Source organism: Pagrus pagrus (genome assembly GCF_965226575.1).
Source record: "Pagrus pagrus genome assembly, chromosome: 1".
In the NCBI taxonomy this organism is placed as follows: Eukaryota; Metazoa; Chordata; class Actinopteri; order Spariformes; family Sparidae; genus Pagrus; species Pagrus pagrus.
The window spans coordinates 16,137,906-16,156,729 of record NC_140185.1 but is presented as its reverse complement, the minus strand read 5'-3'; the positions used below and the strand labels follow the sequence as shown (position 1 = coordinate 16,156,729).

General features: G+C 40.2%; 1 protein-coding gene across 6 annotated transcripts in view; it reads left to right on the top strand.

Annotated features, from left to right (window-relative positions):
• The window catches only part of LOC311260399 (C-myc promoter-binding protein-like), a 73,575-nt gene that overhangs the window by 5,198 nt on the left and 49,553 nt on the right, over window positions 1-18,824 (top strand). For all 6 annotated transcript variants that reach the window (XM_084358178.1, XM_084358176.1, XM_084358174.1 and 3 more), the window contains exons 2-3: window positions 11,015-11,345; window positions 15,407-15,653. In XM_084358178.1, coding sequence (XP_084214304.1) covers window positions 11,035-11,345; window positions 15,407-15,653 — 558 coding nt within the window. In that variant the 5' untranslated portion in view covers window positions 11,015-11,034. The remainder of the gene's footprint in view (window positions 1-11,014; window positions 11,346-15,406; window positions 15,654-18,824) is intronic.

Sequence of the window (18,824 nt, the reverse complement as noted above, 5' to 3'; positions counted from 1 at the left end):
CAGATTCAGATTATTTAGTGTTGATAGGCTGTGAAGCGTAATCAATCAGAGTAATTTGGCAGTGACATTGAGTGAGACCACAGGCTGAGAAACGATGCTGCATTAGAGCCAACATAGCACATTTTTAAATTAACTAAATTTATCTGCAATTGGACGAAAAAGACACCAATACCGAGAATCGGACAGTAGCTGAATATTGGGACAGATATTCAGCCAGGACGATAACTGGTCTACCCCTTGTCATTATATCGTTATATGGTATAAGTGTCTTCATTTCCTGGTTTTAAAGGCTGCGTCACAGTAAAGTGATGTTATTTTCTGAACTTTGTTCTACTTCTTCTAATACATGCTCCTTAAAACATTGGGATAATATTTGAAGGCCCTATCGCCCAGCCCTTGTCATTGCTAATATTGAATTAGAGACAAAGTGAGAGACAGAGCAAAATGAGCCCCCTGCTGGGCTCCTCTTTTACTCCAACTTTTTTAAATACAAGTCTAATAAATTCTGACTTCATGAATGAAAACAATATCTTTATATCTATAAAGCAATAACTAATGCCAGAAAATTAACATATTATAATAGTAGCAGTTTCTGAACAATGGATGTGGGAACTGTATTCACATGCAATGAAGACTACACTCATTATTTTTTCATTATATTAAAGTCTCCTCTGTTCCACTTTGAGGAAACTTTAGTTCAGTAGATTTATCAGAAACTTTCTTGGATGTAGGCTTGCCACAGTCGAGGCTCCACTGGTGAAGGCTGTAATCGTCTGATGCTCACATTATTCTGCTGCCGCCGCCGCTGCTGTGTGGTTTACTGGGTTCACAAGGGTAAAGGATTATTCCCCACTCACTTCCATTTCTCCCCATCATCCAGACAGAGACTAAAGACATCACTAAATCAAAAGTGCCAGACTCCAACATTAACAAGCTGCAAATAAAGATGTCACACTGGCAAACAAATGGGTATGTTTGTATAAAATTACTTTGTCTGACCTGAAGGCAAAGCACCAGCCTTAGGAGCTGTTTTCTGCCAACTAGGGAATTAAAAGATCAGGCTGGGAGAGGAGGCAGGTTGGTGGGATCGGGTTTCCTGGAGACATGGTATTAATTCTCACAGGGCTCTGCATTAGCACTTCCCTGTGTTGATACTGCACACATAGTCAGGGTGGTAACCTCTTGTATGGGTTTTAAGTGTTTGAATTAGTATTTAATCTTACAGTATTTAATAAATATCTGTGTACTGAAGTGTGACCTTGAAATGCATTTAAGGTCCTAACATTGTTTTCACTCTGTAGGTGTTTTTTTTTTACCAAATTACTTTGATGTTTAAATGGTATAAATGTCACTTAAATGAGTGCAGAATCTGTAGAAGGCTCAACAAATGATCATCCGAAAATCAGACTGCAGAAAAGCATTCAGCAGTAAAGAAAAAAACAATGTCCTATAAACACCACTCCTGTACCTCAGACCACCAGTACAACTGGGCCTAAACCCCACTGACATGGCTGCTTGCAACATATTGCCCAGTCTTGCTTCAAATTCACGCCAGATTTGAGATGTAAGTGGTGTGGGAGTGTTGTTGCAGTGTCCATCCTCGCAGTTCACACGACTCTGTCCTGTTATACAGCCATCGCTGCTCTCAGAACCAGTTATCCCTATTTTTAAAAGGACAGCGTCAAACTCTTTTCACCAGGCTGACTAATATCAGAAATTCAGTTGACTTGAAAAAAATCCAAATAGGCTCCAAGATGATTATAAAACTGCCTGGTTTCTACTATTTGATTGCATTATATTAATTAACCTGGCCACAGTAGCTCTATATGCACAAAGAGAAACTGGAAAGCTCAAAGTGAATCTGGGGGCCACGTTTAGTCTTTCTCAGACATAGTAAACATGGTCAACAACATGTTGTATTATCTCTCTACAGGCGTTATCCTGTAAAGGCTAAAAATGCACAAACTATAATATTCAACCACGAAATGCTGTTGACTACACTTCATGGTCAGAAGGGCTGCACAATTAATCAAAATATTATCATAATTGCATTATGGCTGAGGGCAACATCCAAAACGCAAGAAGCTGCTATTTGTGTAGAGTGCTGCAGAGGTGTCCTTACCTACGTATCTTTTTCAACAGATGTTTGTTTGGTGAAGACCCAAAAGTGAAAATGATAAAATTTGACGAAAAAATCGTAATACCCACTGATCGTGAATTATATCGCAATTGCAGTGTCCGCATTATGATTTTTTTAAACATTTTTTTTACATATCGTTCCACCCTAGTATTAATGTTAAAACGAATCAGTTGTTATGTTGTTGTTTGATCTTTTAAACTCAAATATCGATATTGTTACCCGCCTTAAAGATTCATTTCTGTCTATTGACGTGCATCCCTGAGTCATATCGTTTGATGCATATGGTGGAAAAGGAAGCTTGTTTGTTCCACGAGCTGGACAAGAAACACATTTTTGCTTTGTTTTCTTTTTTTGCTAGATGTAATCAGATGGTGATGTTAATAGGATCAGTTGCTGGCAGGGTAAAGTCTGTAACTGCTGCTTCTCATCCTGCTACATCACCATTTATCATGGTTGGAGCTTAATTATCCATAACAAACACATCACAGTCTGAGAGACAGATCACTCTGAACCTGAGACGAATTTCAAAATATCTTTTGAAATTTAGGTCAAGACCTTGTACAAAGTTTTTCAAGGCACTTGGTATGCTCGCTGGTGCATTCATACTGAAGCGCCTCACAGTACTATTAGCATATTCATGTTTGGTATAGGTACATCCCAGCAGTGCACAAATTGCTAACCTTGACATTGTTATTTCCATTTTCTACCCAGTGATTTTCCTCTGTACGTAGTTAATAGCATTATGAACTCTACATTTGTCACATTGCTCATGCAAAGGCAAGTGTTAATGGATAAAACCTCAGTGCTCGACCCCAGACAACCTCCTCCTGCTTTGATAATTGCTTAACCCTGAAAATTTAATATGAAGTCAAGGAGTACTGTTCTGCAGACAAAAATAAGTGCCATAGCAGCAGCTAAACCTTTCTTTCCATTGAATAAAGCTAAATATTTTCTTGTGCTATAACCTCATTGCTTGTTTTGAAAGTAGTATTTTTGCTGTGCATTTTACAAAGCTCAGGCACTTCACAGGGTTTGTGTTTACAGGCAGAAAGTCCCATGGCCTCAGTTATTCAGGAGGTGCCCTCTAAGCCTCTGCAGTGGAAATAATGAGTGAAAAATGAAATTGAAAGCTTCCAAGGTTTAAGGTACTTGTTTCCCAAAGGCATTGTCTAACACAGTGACAACATCTTGTTAATGATTAGTACTATATTGAATTTCTGAAGTAAAACCTTCATCTCACAGTTTCAGTTGTAATTTTTTTGAGCTGCTTAAAATAATTTTAATTTTAATGTAAACTGGTAAGTCTTCTGCTCTTGCAGAAAGAAAATGGATCTCATGATTTAAAAGTCCTTCATCCAAAGTGTTCCTGATGCTCCCTGTTTAAAACTTCTTTCGTTTAAGTTATACACCTATCAATCCATTTTCTTTTTAACACAGATTGGTTGAAGGACTACAGTTACAGTTACACAGTTACCCCTCTGCGTCACAGTGACACAGAGGGGGACTGTGTAGTTTGTTGGGAACACCATGTTTATTGTCAACTTGTTAGAAAATGGAAGGCTGTCTAAATGACACGTGGTTGTAAGATATGACTGACTTTGTCAGTCCCTGAGAGGATATTTGTGTCGGACCAAGAAAAATGCACTTCTGCAAGAATGCAAACACAAGAGACAACCTCATGAACAAATAGTCACACTAATTAAAAAATACAGCAATCTAATGCAACTGTATCAAGTCACACACACATTCACTCCTGTAAGAGCAACTAAAGTGGACGTTCAATAATAGTGGTGGTGGTATTTAAAAAAAATTAACTGTGATACAAGCAAGAACATGGTTATCTGCCAAAAGAGCTGGCAGTAGATAGCTTTTCTTTTTGCAGTACCAACAATTAACGTTTGTCATACTCTCAAGCTTGTTGCTCATTCCTCTATGGATATTTAACTTCCTTTTATGTCTGTGTTTTTAATTCTTTTGATTGTTGTTTTTTTAGGTGTGAGTAAAGAGGATGAAGCTCTGTCAGGATCAGCAGTTACTCCGGTAACGTTGAACAGCTTGAGTTGCGTTTCTCTTGGCCTTCGGTTGAATAAGTTAAATAACGAGTCAAGTGTCAGATTACACTTTTACATGGAAAGATTCCAAACTTATTATGCTTATTTCTCACAGAGGTCATGTTTCCTAAAAACAATGTTACATGACCTGATGCTGAAAGGCAAGAGAGCCAAACACCCACCCCTCTGGGCTAACTAGAAGCAGATGCTTGGCGAGTGAGGCTTCCTACTGGCTCGTGTTTATATTCTTGAGCACATTCCTTTTCACCTCCTCCACGTGTCTGCCCTGCTGTGGCTGTCTCTGTGCAGGATGTCTTTACAGCTGGAGCCGAGAGCAGCGACTGGGCCATTGGAGACTCAAACGAGAGTCCCTTTGGTGCGTTTCATTGGCCCCCGGTTCTCGTGAACTTGTGACAGCTGGAAATCGTTCCCCTGTCACGTTGGCTTAAACAAAACCCTTGTGGAAGCGACTGAAGGCCTGTTGGGTCTGGACATCTTATCGAACTCCTCCCTGAGCTCCTGCTGTGGTTATAAGTCAGTGAGTTTGGGCTGGGAAGCTTTGTCTATGGCTCTGGCACCAAGCCCTTCATGTGGCTGAGTTTAAAGTTTCTGGGCCTGTGGAGCTTTTCCATCAAGTCTGCTTCTCTACCCTGTGTGATTACTGGAGAGTATCATTCAGAGCCCAAATAATCTGTGCATCCAGCTATGACATGTCGTGAAGTATCTTTATTCAAGTTAACCACATCATTTAATGTACTCTGCATTCAAATGCTGATTTCAGCTTTACAATATAGTCTGCAAAGTCTTGGAGAAAACCATGTCTAAAGGCATTTGTGCTGAATGAGCTCAGGTCCTAAATGATTCAGAAACACATAAATATTATCTGTAGTGCCCCAGGACCACTGTGAAGGGCTCCAGTGACCTTTTTAAAGAGGCTTGTGGTCTGAGTACATCCTCTCTTAAATGTTCACAACTTTTATGTTGGGAGGAATCATTGGGCGTTTACCTCAAGTTCAAGTCAAGCTTTCCCTTCCAGGTCAGTCTGCCAGGGGAGAAGTAGGGCAGCCAGCGAGTTAAGATATTTGGATTAGACCACTTAAGCTGTGGAGCAGATTTTTATTCTTATGTGTCAGGCACTGTGTGAGTCACAGCTCTGCATCTTTTGGATGCAGTTCCTGGGAGGGAATCCAATAATGATCTGAGCATGGAAATCCATGGACTAGATATATAATAGATGGGCTTTTCTCACTGTTATGCCCTCTCAGCACTTTGTGTAGTGTTGTCACGCTGCTTGAATTGTTAACTACAATACAGTATTGATGATCTATATCATTTTCAGTATCACAGGGAAAATTGACATTGAAGGCATAAAAGTTTAGATTTTAGGCTATAACATTAACATTAAAACATCTTAAAAATACGTTTTAGAACGGCTCAGGCAGTTGGTTATTTAATAAACTGGCGGAAATCCTGAAGTGTGCCACTGTCTGAGAAGAGAGGGCGAGAGCCTGTGTATTGATCTTGCAGAAAATGAGTATTGAAACCGCTTCAAATATCCAGAATCGATTTGTAGAAAAAAATGTATTTTTGAAAAAACTACTTTGATGTATTTAAATTTAACAGCTTCTGGAAAAAGAAACGTTAGCTTATTCGCTGTGTTGATTTCCTCTATTCTTGTATGTAGGGCAGGGAGAGGGAGCAGTTTGAAGACAATAGAGGTGGTTTGATTTCAGTGGGAGTACATGTTATATATATAATTGTAATCCTTATGTAATGTGTGCCACAGTGCTGCTGCTTTGGTTTGTGTTGTATTTATAGCAGGCTGACAGCATGACGAGGATGAGTATCATTCTTTGGTTGGTCATGTGGCTCCGTGGTCAGTCTGTCGGTGAGGTGACACTGCAGAGCTCTCCACTGCTTTGCATCCATGGGACTGAAATAAATTAGGTCAACATTTATCTTTTGTTACAGTTTTGTTATAACTGAGGAGTAGTTAACTGTTTCTTACTGTGGGCTCCATAAAATAATACCCAAGTCTGTTTTCTGTTGAGTCTCGTGCAAAATCCTACTGGCTCAATAAAGCATCAGTTATTTGGTCGACACCCTGTGTAATTTCCCCTCGTGCTTCATTATACATTGCATATAATACTGTAGTTAAATTTTAGTATGTCCAACATATGCTTTGAATATGTGTTTAATGAAGAACAGCTGAATTTAGATTTGGTGAATAGTTTTATGTCCTGCACTCGACAAAACCACACATGTTGACCACGTTAAGTTTTGGCCTTTCATCGTGCCTGTGAAATACAGGAATGTGACCCCAGGACCTTGTGCTGGCACACACACTCACATAAAGAACTTCATCAATGTCTCGCCTCTTCTTCAGGCTGTCGGTCAGCCTGTCAGCCCTCACACATGCTCACATGCAGGCTTTATTGGGAGAGAGTGTTGTGAGCATGTGTGGAAGTGCAATAGATTCCTGTTTCTTGTCCCCCACTATAAGCTTCTAGGGCTGTACCAAATAATTTGAAGATTAATTCAAAACGTTTACATTTAGAATTTGTAACCAGCACTAAATGCTGAGCCGCATTTTTGCACGTCAATTCTACCATTCTGGAGAAAGTTGGTTGAATGTCTCATTCCCAGATCCTCAAATTACTACGCAGACTCGGACCGAGCCAGGAATGAGACTCAACAATCAACTATCTTTTTCCCCAGAATCACTCACCTTTATGGGGCTGTCTAGCAACAATTTAATGGCACCACGGATTACATATAACAGCAAAAAAAAGAATATTTGGGCTCTGACGCTATTATAGTATATTTCTTGAGTCAATAGACGAGAAGAAAAATATAATAATATATCTGCATTACTGCTTGGTCCCGTGGCTGTCTATTAAATCTGATGAGTCACTTTATTCAAATTGAGAATTTTGTTTGAGGATTTTGCTTTTTTACTCTTTTGGTTGATATCATAAAATATGATGACATACAAGAAAAAATGACATTCGATACTAGGATTCATGATATCCTGATAATCTTCAAAGTTATGCTAAAAATTCCTAAAATGGCACTAAAATATACTGGAATCACTTTACCTTACATTTTGTTGAGAAACAAATAGCCTGTTGTTATTGCATCCCATACTCTTTGCAACATAAATCTTTTTTCTAGTGAACATGAGAATGATTCAGGAAATCAGTATAGGACTATACGTTATCAAGCTCGACAAAATCTTTTATCGTCCCACCCTTATTTGATTGAGCCATGAGCTTTTCCCACGCATCATTTCCTACTTAACTTGTGCTGTTGTTTTTCCTGCCCCAGCTATTGTATCACTCCACCAAAAGAGCGGAAGACATTAACAGATTTTTGGATCAGGGTTACCACTTGCATCAGTTTCATTTTGATATAAGAGAGAACCCTCTTTCATATTTTGTGTATTTTGTGTGGTGACCAAGTAAACATTCCTGAAAGAGAAGTGAGCACGTGTCCCATATCCTGTCCTCTTGGTGTTACACCAATGTGTTGTAATACGAGTGTCCCAGGAACGTTTATGAGTATGCTCTGTGTGTTGGACAGGAAGTTGAACGTAGACTGTGGTCCAGGACTCAGGATGCTGTGCAGATGTGTGGCTCTTAGATCTCCTGTGGTCACTCTCAGTTATCCCCCAGCTGAACTGAAGGAGCGCTGCCAGTATTTAGTATTCAGTATTAGGCTTGAATGTCCTTGTGCCATGTTAGGAAAAGAGGGACCAAAGGCTGAGGTCCACCCAACTCTCCACACTCTGTTGCCTTATCAGGGCTGACCAGACATCACTTGGCCAGAAAATTGTGAACTGTGACTGTCTTCTCATCAGCTGTTCACAGGGAGGAAGTGATGAGGTGAAATGTGTTTGTAATTTGAGAGCAAGGGCTAGAACACAGTGTACCAGCATTTTCTCACCATCTGTCAATAGCTGGAATTGATAACTAAAGACTGAAACATAAATTTGCTCATTGTCTGGACATAAGCTTGGCTCATTGAGCCTGCAGAGATTACTTTGTTGTACCAATGAATACCCAGCTTTAATTAGATGTATGTAAACAAGCCCTTTGCTCTTCCAAATGTTGTGTGAACTAAAGACAGAACCACTCATTAGACTGAAAAAAGGCATATAGAAACAAAACAGGAGTTTCAGTCTGTATGATTTTATATACTGAAGATAGCTGTTGTTATATTTATGTTTCTAGACAGTCGGCACAGCAACATGTGTCACAAGGACACTGACATGAAATGATTTCAGCACTGTGGCTGATCACAGACAAAGACCAAAAATCACAATGTGCAGATGGAGGAGCTTCCCTGGTAGAGGTCAGAATCAAGAAAGATTTGGTCACTTTGATCTCTTCTTGACTTACAGTACAATAGTCAATAGTAACTACTAACAGTGGTTTATGTATTTGCAGTGGCAGCTAAGGTCTTGTTAGCATAGCATCACACAGATTGGAGTTGGCAGCTTTTTTACCTTTCCCCTGAGCCAACACATGCACTAGCTAACACACCCTGCTAATTAAACCTCTCCTCCCACACCCTCTTACAGCATATGGTTGGAATCACAGACCTTGTCCACTTGAATTTGGGATTAAATTGAGCATAAAGTCTTGGATTACAAAATCTGCTAGAAATGGTCACTGACTGTGACACCATCTTGGGAACATTTTTAAAGAAATAAAACAGCTTTCACATCCTTCTTATGTCATCTGTGTTAAATGACGTCGTATATGAGAGACGTGTTTAATTTGAGACCCGTTTCTTATGTCCAGTCTGCATACTTGCTGTGCAGGTGCACTCTTCTCACACCTCCTGATTTCAGCTGTCATGAACCCAAATGTGTTCTTGTGTTTTTTCATGACTGACCAGGAGAAGAGCGAAAGTACCGGCAGGGGTGAAATTTCATTTGAGCCAACAGAGACAAACTCGTATCCAGGAGGCTTGAGTGTCAAGAGGTTGAGTGATGAATCTGGTCACTGAGGCAGACTGAGACTTTACACCACCACACCCAGAGGCTGCTAAAGAAAAAAAAGTCCACTGTAAAACAAAACTGGCTTACAGTATTTCTTTGTTCTTCTGCATTTCAGCAGATCTTTATGCAAAATGTAGACCTGCTTTGTCAAAGTATTATGTGCTTAACTGCTCGTTAGCCACACACTGTCACATCAAGGTTAGGGCTCAAGGCAATAATGTCTGTAGACTGAAAAAATAATTTAGGATACAGTAGGAAGGAGGACAATTAATATATTTCATCATGTTCAGTTTTCCATCAAGTTGTCAAATAGAATATGTATATGTTTCATTGTGCATCACTGTAGACAATGTTTTGGGCTTCATACTCTTGGAGTGAAAACTTGTTTTGATCAGTAAGAAAGTGAACACTGCTTGAAGCAGTACAAAAGCTGGAGGCTCTCTTCATTTATGTGACATATAGTGTAGTGAGTATAGTAGTATAGAATTAGTTAATATTTATTATTATTACACAGTTCAATCCAGTTGTGTCACAATGGAACCAAATCCACATAAAATCAAACCAAGGAGATTTAAAAGTGTCTTTTTTAAAGAAGGCAGCAACTAAAATTTAACACTTTCAACATTTATGGCAAAGCCTCAAGAAGCTGCTCCTGAGATATGCTATTGTTTCTCCTTTCGCCATTATTTTTGTTCTTCATTGTGTCTTTGGCCTAAAATGTTAGTCGTGTTGTAGACTCTGACCTCAGCGCACCCAACTCCTCTGTGATCATGACACAGCAAACAATCGGTGGTCAATTGGAACGCTACTTTAAAGAAACGCTGATCTTTAAGATTCACTGGCTGTCCTCAGAGGATGAAAGTGTTTCCAGAGTCTCCCTCTGTTTCAGAAACAGAAAACAGAAAATTCACCCCTATTGTTTGAACTGTTGCTTGACTGAAAGGATCACAGCTGTAACCGGCGTCACAGTTGGTTTGGGATGATGGCAGTCAAACAACATAATTCACTGAAAGCAGCTTTTGATTCGTTGCATTTTACTGAGGGTGACTTAGTCATTGACAAATGTCCTGTGTGTATTATTTTCTTCTTTAAGGTGACATCTTGGGGGTTTTCTGTAGTGCTAACCCATGACAGTTTACCTTTTTGTCTGTGCTTCTTCAGAAAGTGTAGATGATGTTGTGCAGTCAGGACATGCCCCTCACAGGATAGATTAAAGTAACTGATATTTGGCTTTTTATCATCTTGCTAATAGGCTCCATGATATCACAAGGCTTCTAATCAGCGGGTTTTTATGTGGGACCAGCCTGTAATTGAGGCAGAATGTCAAGTGTGAAGAAACACCTCACTGCTCCCTCTTTAAAATGCATATTCAGGTCTGTGTAGTCAGCCAGGCTTTAAATGTGCTGTTTCAGTTTTTAGAATTAGACCAAGGTTCATAACTCTGAAAACCAACAATGTTTTGTCCTCGGCAGAGTTTTTTGTGTCCTTGAGCCAGGACGCTGAACCTTTAGCTGGTCATGTGAACTAAAGTCAATCTGATCAAAGACCATCAGCTAACTGCCTAAACTGTAAATGGCTGCCTAGCACCTAATTGTAGCCCCTCTCCTCCTCACATTTTTACCCTCTCTTCTCATTTGCCCTTCTACTGGCCTCCACTAGTAAGATTTATGACTGAGATTTTTTATTTTACAGCCATAGCAAGGACACAAGAACCGTCTGTACCTGCTACCACAATGAAAATCAATCTCTCCTCTCTGTCTCTCTCTCTCTCTCTGTTTCTCTATGTCTCTCTTCCTCTCTTCCTCTGTGACTGTGCAGGCAGTTGGCGGGGATGGGAGATGATGGAGGACAAAGGCCCTCGTGTAGCCGACTACTTTGTGGTGGCCGGTCTGACGGACCCGTCCAAGCCGTTGGACCAGGAGATCCACTTTGATGATGTCTGCCACAAGACAGCAAAGCCAAAGGCGCCCATCACTGATGTGGCGGTGGTGATCCGCTCAATGGGCGAGGAGGTGCCGCCAGGGTTCACTTGCATAGAGGAAACACCAACTGGCCATTCGGCTGATCTGAACAATGGTGGCCTCATGGCGCCCCAGATCTTCTTGTGCTACAGGCGAGGTCGCGACAAGCCACCCCTCACTGACCTAGGGTAAGTTCCAAACAAGTCACTATCTTTTGTTTTTGGATTGTTTTTTTTGTGTTAAAACAAGGCAACAAAACATGGCTAAGAGTCTACAGCCACGCTAACGCTTCACAATGGCAATGCTTACATGCTGATGTTTACCAGCTAAAAGGAGCCAGCTGAGGGGGTTCGGGCTTCTGATTAGGATACCTCCTGGGTTCCTCCCTTTTGGAGGTTTTATCGGGCACGTGAACTGGGAGGAAACCCCGGGGCTAACCAGCATACCTCATCTGCCATGGGAACACCTCAGATCCCTGTCTGTAACACCCTGCTTAGCCTGCTCCCACTGTGACCTGACACCGTAGAACTGGAAGAAAATGGATAGATATTTAACCATAGGAAAAGACCTGTACATGATCGATAAAAAGTATTCCTGCAGTATAATGTAAATCTTAGCCATGTCACTGGCCTGCAGCCCCAACTCAGTTGTAGCCCCTAATTGATTCAAACCGAGGCTATGTAGCTAAATTGTAAAGAACAAATGATATCTGCCCAATCATCAGTACGTGAATGACCAGTTTTCACAGTGCTTTTAATAATCTAAAATATAATTCCAGTTCGCTTAGAATTATGTGTGAGTTTCAGTTCCGTGTGAAATTTATGATGAGAAATAAACTGTAGTTGCCTAATAAATAATTTGTCCCTATATCTTCATGGTTACATTGTAAAACCAGTTCTGGACAGCTGCACTGTAGAAAAGCGTTGGCACTGGTATTGCATTGTGATCACAAAAATCTAGACGAGGAATTTATTTGTTCTCATAGTTACTAATGCGGCTCTTAATCTGTATAATCACAAAGTAAGTCTGGATACTTGGCTGACAGTCATGATGGTATTACAATAAAGGCACTTGTACGGAAAGCTGGCAAGCTTTTACTCTTTGGGGAAGAAAATTGGTATTCTGAAACAAAGGTGCATATAGGCTGACAGAGACACATTTTTGAATTGACCTTGAGTTGCAGTCGCTGATTCTGCTTCATCTACAGTAGAATATATTATGATAATGTGGTTGATGGAAACATACAGTGACTCGATTTTAATTTTGCTGAAATTGCAAAAATTCACTTTAAACGTATGACGTTTCCTGCTACATTGACTTTTCTAGACTTCTTTTCTACACTGAAATGAATGACTGTAATGAAGTGCACAGTCTGAGCTTCCTAATCCAAACAGCCATATTATTTATATATTGCAACATGTTGCTGTATCAATTATTTGTCTTTATTCATAGTAATGATCTGCTGCTGCTTGTGGATGCTGTTTCTATAACTGGGCTCAGCTTTCTACTTACTATAACACTCTGCCCTGCGGTTCCTTGCAATTGTGAGTGAGGAGTACAGTTCCTATCCAAAAAATTCTACACCATATCATGTCTGTTCTAAAAAGCTGAGGGCTCTGACTTCAAAAAGTGCTCTGCAATGCCTAAAAATTCCTCCTGTGTAGCGGTTTTCCACAACAGCCAACACTTTCTGTCTGCCTTGCAGTCGTTCACCATTGTGATTTTGCAACAGTGGTGGACTAGTGTGAGGCAGCACTGTGTTACAGGTGTCCTCCTCAGCAACCTCCTTTGAACTGGAGGAATTCAATACTGTTTGTTCAGTGCTCTCACACCTCTGGCTGACAGAGGCAGGTGGTGACAATGCTAAGGAGGCTCATACTGGCCTCTGACACTACAGAGTGCAGTGCTTATCAGGCCCTGCTCAGACAGTATCAGCAGCTTTGTGTGCTGATAGCTCAGAGGGGCTGCACTTCCCAGACATTGGTCGAACTAATGGGAAGCCGACGCATGTGTTTGTTTCTGTGTGTGTGTGTGTGTGTGTGTGTGTGTGTGTGTGTGTGGCTATCATTTATGTCCATTTTACTTCTGAGAGTGAATTGTTGCTTTGACTGCAGAGGGAATAATTAGTATTAACTGTTGCCAGCAGCCATATTAATATCAATTTCACTTCAATATTGAGGAATGGAAATTAATATGAAGAGCATTAGCACCTTCCAGGATTCCACCGGGAAAACTGTTCAGCAGAGGCAGAAATCCTCCCAAACAGCCCAAACAGTAGCCACACTCTGAAATAGCACTTCTGTGCCCTTGTTTTATTTCACAAGTCTTTTTGTGTTTTATTATGTTTGAAGAGGTAATCATGGTCCAATCTAGCAAACAAAAAGGCAGGTTAAGGAAGAATGTCAACTGCATTGGTCTGATGGCGGGGATTGCATCGACAAAATTTGGTCTGGCCTGACAGCAGAGAAAGTGTTGTGAGAAGGGCAGAATCACCACAATAATGAGCTCAAAAAAACCGACATAATAAAAAGTCCCACAGCTGGCCACTTTAAATTCTGTTCTCAGCTCTCATATAGTTCCACAAAATGCCTGTTGAGTTCCACTTGAAACCGTAATGGAGGATAAGTGCATAATGGAAGCACAAGGAGGGATGGTTAATATTGCTGCTACTGTTCTGAACCTCTGAGTACTCGTCCTCTAAGTGCTTTGTGTGAGTCTCCTCTTGGGCCTAATTATTATGCTGTACTGGGTTAATATGTTTTGACTGACTGTACTGTACTGTACATACACCTACATTCATATACTGTATGACGGCTGTCAGATATTACAAATCACAATTTTGAGTTGGTTTTAGGATCAAAGTTGAATTAAGTTGTCACTAAAACATCTTAATATGTGGTTAAATATATTACTATTTTCGGCTTGGATAAAAAAAAAAAAAAAGATATTTAGGTATTAGATTTTCGGGGTGTGATAACCATTTCAGAAAATGGCATGGTTTCACGTTATCGCGTTATAACACAATTGTTATTATTAATGTTATTATTTTAAGTTACAGCGACCCTTAAGGTGGACACAGAATGGTTTTTGGTCGAACAAGCGCTTAATTATAAGTTCACAAAATATTATGGCCTAAACTTGAAATATACATTTTAAATAACATGAATATGATACATTTCAGTACTGTAGATAAGCAAATGTACATGGTATGATAATCATCAGTTTTTATGCCACAGTATACCTTGGAAACGGTATACTGCTGCTACCCTCATCCCAAGAGATCATTATGGTTAAATTATGATTTTTTTGATACAATTATATAATAACAACTCTTCAACACAATAATGTCTATTATAATTTTGAAAATAATTGAGCTACAAAACTGACATTCAGGCCAAGGCAAGCTCCAGTTTAAAGCATTGTTAATGAATAAGAACGGGACAGTAAGTAATATGTGAATAAGAATAAACATATAAAATGTGTGTTTTTTCTAAATACGGCATCATAAAGTGTGCATGGACCCAACTTTATCTTCATCATTTCATCACACCAACCACAAAAAAGCAGTCATACCAAAGAAAAACCAAGTGTAATTTTTCACTCAGTGATTACTTCACCACAAGCAGAGCTGCTTGTCAGTTTGGGTTTAAATGCAGCTGGACCTCCTCACTGTTTATGTGAGCTGAACGTGTTACCTGACATGGAATCTGGCATTTGCTGCCAAGCTGTCATATCATTACAATGAGTTGCAAAGAAACTAAAATGTTGACTTACAGTAAGTGAAACAGGGGAATCTGCAGGTTTTGTTTACTTGTAAGTTTCCGTCAAAGACTTTTGCTCACAACAACTCAACAGAACTTCTAAGTGGAGACTTGTGTGGATGTTCCAAGGTTTTTAAGTTTAGTGGTCTTGAGCTTGAAGTTAAGGAGACGTCTGTGCACGCTGACTGCCACTTTATAAGCTCATAGACCTGTCTCTCTGTCTCCTTTTTCATGAATCGCATCAATTCTGCTTTGCTGGTTATGAGGTGCAAAGCAGTCATTAAGCTTATTCAACTCCATTCTGTCAGCCACTGAAAACTGGGACAGATGCCCATTTTTAGACTTAAACGTGGAGCTCCACCTAATTGGCCCAATGAGATCATGACGGCGCATTGTGTTGATTAATTCTACACGATAATCACACTAATAACTACACACTGATGCGGAGTTGTGTTTGGCTGACTGCCGTGTTCTGCCTCCCCCCACAGCGTGCTGTATGAGTGGAAGGAGAGACTGAAGCAGGGCTGCCACCTCATTCAGACCACACCCTCCGGTCGTCCAGCCAACATCAGCGGCAATTCCTCCCAGCGCATCTATGTCACCTACCGCCGGGCGCCCGAGAGCCAGCCCCACACCGCCCTGGCTGTCACTGACATCTGCATCATCATCCCGAGCAAGGGAGAGACGCCACCACACACCTTCTGCAAGGTGGAGAAGAATCTCAACAGCAGCATGGTGAGAGAGATGCTGGTGTACTGACAGTTCTACACTACAAGCTCATCGTCATGACACTGCTTTTAAAATGTACTTTATACATTATGTTTGGTGAGGTGTTTCTTGGTCCAAAGTTGGGTCTTAGTCCCTGACACACAGTTGGCTGTTGGCCATTGTCAGTTGGCGTTCGTGGCTGTAGTTGGTGCAGTGTGTCCTGTACCGTTGGCACTGGACGCCCTTGTCAGCACCTTTTTAGCCCATTGAGCATGTAGAATCAGTGGCGGCTGGTCAGTGTGAGAAATCACTCTGATCAGTGCATGAAAAGAGAAAAAGAAAGGGAAAGCCTTGAGGCTGTTGCTGTGGTATCCACGATTTCACCTACTAAATACCGTTTCTCTTCACTTGCAGCAATTTGCAGACATCTTCTCAGTTAGAAGCAACTATATTAGTGAGATTGGTGTCAAAAAATGCTACTTAATCATAACAATGGCTTGTTTATTGGCAGAGAGATATTTCCTGTCATGCAGGTGCAGAACGTACAAGCTCGTAGTCCGTCGGCTGTAGTCTTTGTAGTGTGTTCAAGTGCATCTTGGAGACGTGAGGCTACGCAACAGTCGGCCTTTGTCGTAGCTAGTTCTTTGTGGTCAGTTTGGTGAGTCAGGTCCTTTAGTTTCTCAGTCAAAAATAAAGGGCTTCTACTAGGGTGGCCATTTTGCAAATACATTCAACAATCACACAGAGGAAAGATTTATTGAAGAAAGTGCGAAGAAACCAATTTCTTCAGCCAGAGCGACAGGATGGATACATGTCATGCTGTGCAGACACTAGTGTTGCCAAAAATACTTAAATATTGATATATATCGATTACACAGTACACAATCCTTGTCATATTAACCTTTAATGAAAGTTATTATTTTTTTTACCTTCAACCTGTTGTCACTTTTATTGGACATTGATATTTTCTTAAGGTATTTTATTGAAGTTAGAAATCCTAGTTTTGTGACAGCACTGGCAACATTAACAAGCTATATTTTTGTCCGCATACGGCAAACTTTCATAGCCCATACCCTTTCTGATGGAGTTGTTAAAGTTAATTCTTGAAAATGAAGGAAATGAGTAGAGGTTATAACTGAGGTAGAGGGTACAGATTGAGTGGAGACCCCAAAAATGTCAAATTCTTCAGTACAGAGTAACTTGAACATAACAAGGTATTGACATTCAAGGGTGGATGTTAGGTTTTTAGTCACGTCAGGACATTTTGAGTTCAGCAGACTTTGGTACTCATTCATTCAGAGCCTACTCTGAAATTCAAAATGTCAAGATATTTTTTAGCCAGGCTACTGAATCCTCAACTCCGATGCCTCACTTTTCTCAAATCCTTCTCCACATGTTTTAAAGGAGAGACTTAAATTGGTAATATGAGCTTTCGAAATACAGTAAGCAGTACGAGATGACATTGAGCCTTATTGCCATGAGTATGGATAAGCCTGACAAACACTGAAGGCTTTAGCTGCCATACTTTCTTTGGTTAAAGTTCAGCTGTTTGATTTCAAATGATGTAGTTGTGTTGGCAAAAAGTCAAGTGGAGCCAATTAGAGCTTCTCTATGTCTTTTGTGTTGAAACTTATTGTTGAGTTGTGAAGCACAGAAATGAGAAAAAGACTGAATCTCACCTGCTTTTTCTTTTTTCTTGTTAATTGCAGTTTGTCAGTGGTTAGGAGAGAGGATTCAGCCCCTAGGCGAGACACTCAAATTGGTAGAGCATCCAATTATGGAAAATTGTGTAAAACCTTTCTCTACTGCCTGAGGAAGTTTATTAATGCTGCGTGTGTTTATCCTGATCCAGTCTTGTTTCTTTTTGAAGAGGGAGGCAGAGTCCCTTGAGCTTTATGGCCTCTACTCGTGTGTTTGGTTTCCGCCTCACCAAGTATTTGTGCTGTTGACAAATATCTCTGTCTATCCTCTGCCCTGTTGTATTTTCTATTTTATTTTTTTTTCTCTCTCTCTCTCCCACACACAAACACACATTAGGATACTGTAAAAGTCCTTGCTGTGTCAGCTTGGTCCCCATTTGCCATAGCATACTGTAGGAAAGGCTACCACAGTTTAGAAATGTTGTTTGATGTGTTGGCTGCGCATGTGTCTTAAAATCTCTTAAAGCAGAGAGAAAGTGTGGCAGGAATTTCTTAGAGTTGCTATATAAATCTACAGAGACTTGCGATGCATGAAGGAGAAATTTAGGCACTAACAGTAGAATTGGGATTTAGCTACACTCATTTTTCAATCTGACTAATGTTGAAGTTGTGAAGATCATTTTTTAATATCTCAGCACAGCTCTGGGTGCATACTCTGTATCGAACTGCTGGTTTTTAAAGTTTTATTGCATTTTTCAGACAATCTTACCCTCACATTGACAAAATGTCACAGACAACACAATGTGTTTATAGATGTATCATCACCTCTCTACATGCTAATGGTTTAATGACTAGATGCAAATGCCTGAGTGTGGCTGTAATAATAATATAGACTGCACTGTTATAGTGCTTTTGTGCCTTCGCAGACAAAGAGCTTTACAATTTGCCTCTCGTTCACAATGGCTCAGGAGCAGCATGTAAATACTGCACATTCTGCAATCAAGTTAAAGAGACGGCATGAAATTGTAAAACCATTGACACGTGTTTAAACGTGGATCGGACATGAAAAATTGATCCCAGCCTCTGTGATTTGCTAATCACGCTGTTTCAAATCGTGCTGTTTCAAATCGTGCTATTTCAAAACGTGATTTCGATTTAAATTCAATTAGTCATTCAGCCCTACTGTGATCAACTAACTACTGCATCTGCGGCAGGTTTCAAGTCTGTAATGTTTTTCTAGAAGTTGCTTTTAGAAAATCCCCAGTGGTGTAAAGTATCCATAATTTGTAGCTGAAAACAGTAACTGTACACCTAGCTGATAATCCGTTTCCCTGACTTCTGGGTAAAAATTCCAAGTCTGTTGCTCCTCTGACCACACCCAGAATTTACTCAGTAAGGTGAGAACTTAAACCACTGAAGGCCAGCGAAAACACAATTTTCAGTTGGAGTGGGGTTATTCTTTAAATTGTCCTTTTTAAAAACATTGAGTTGACTTCTTTATAACTTCAAAAACACTGTGTTTTTATATTTTCATCAAACTGAGTTATAATTTCAGTTT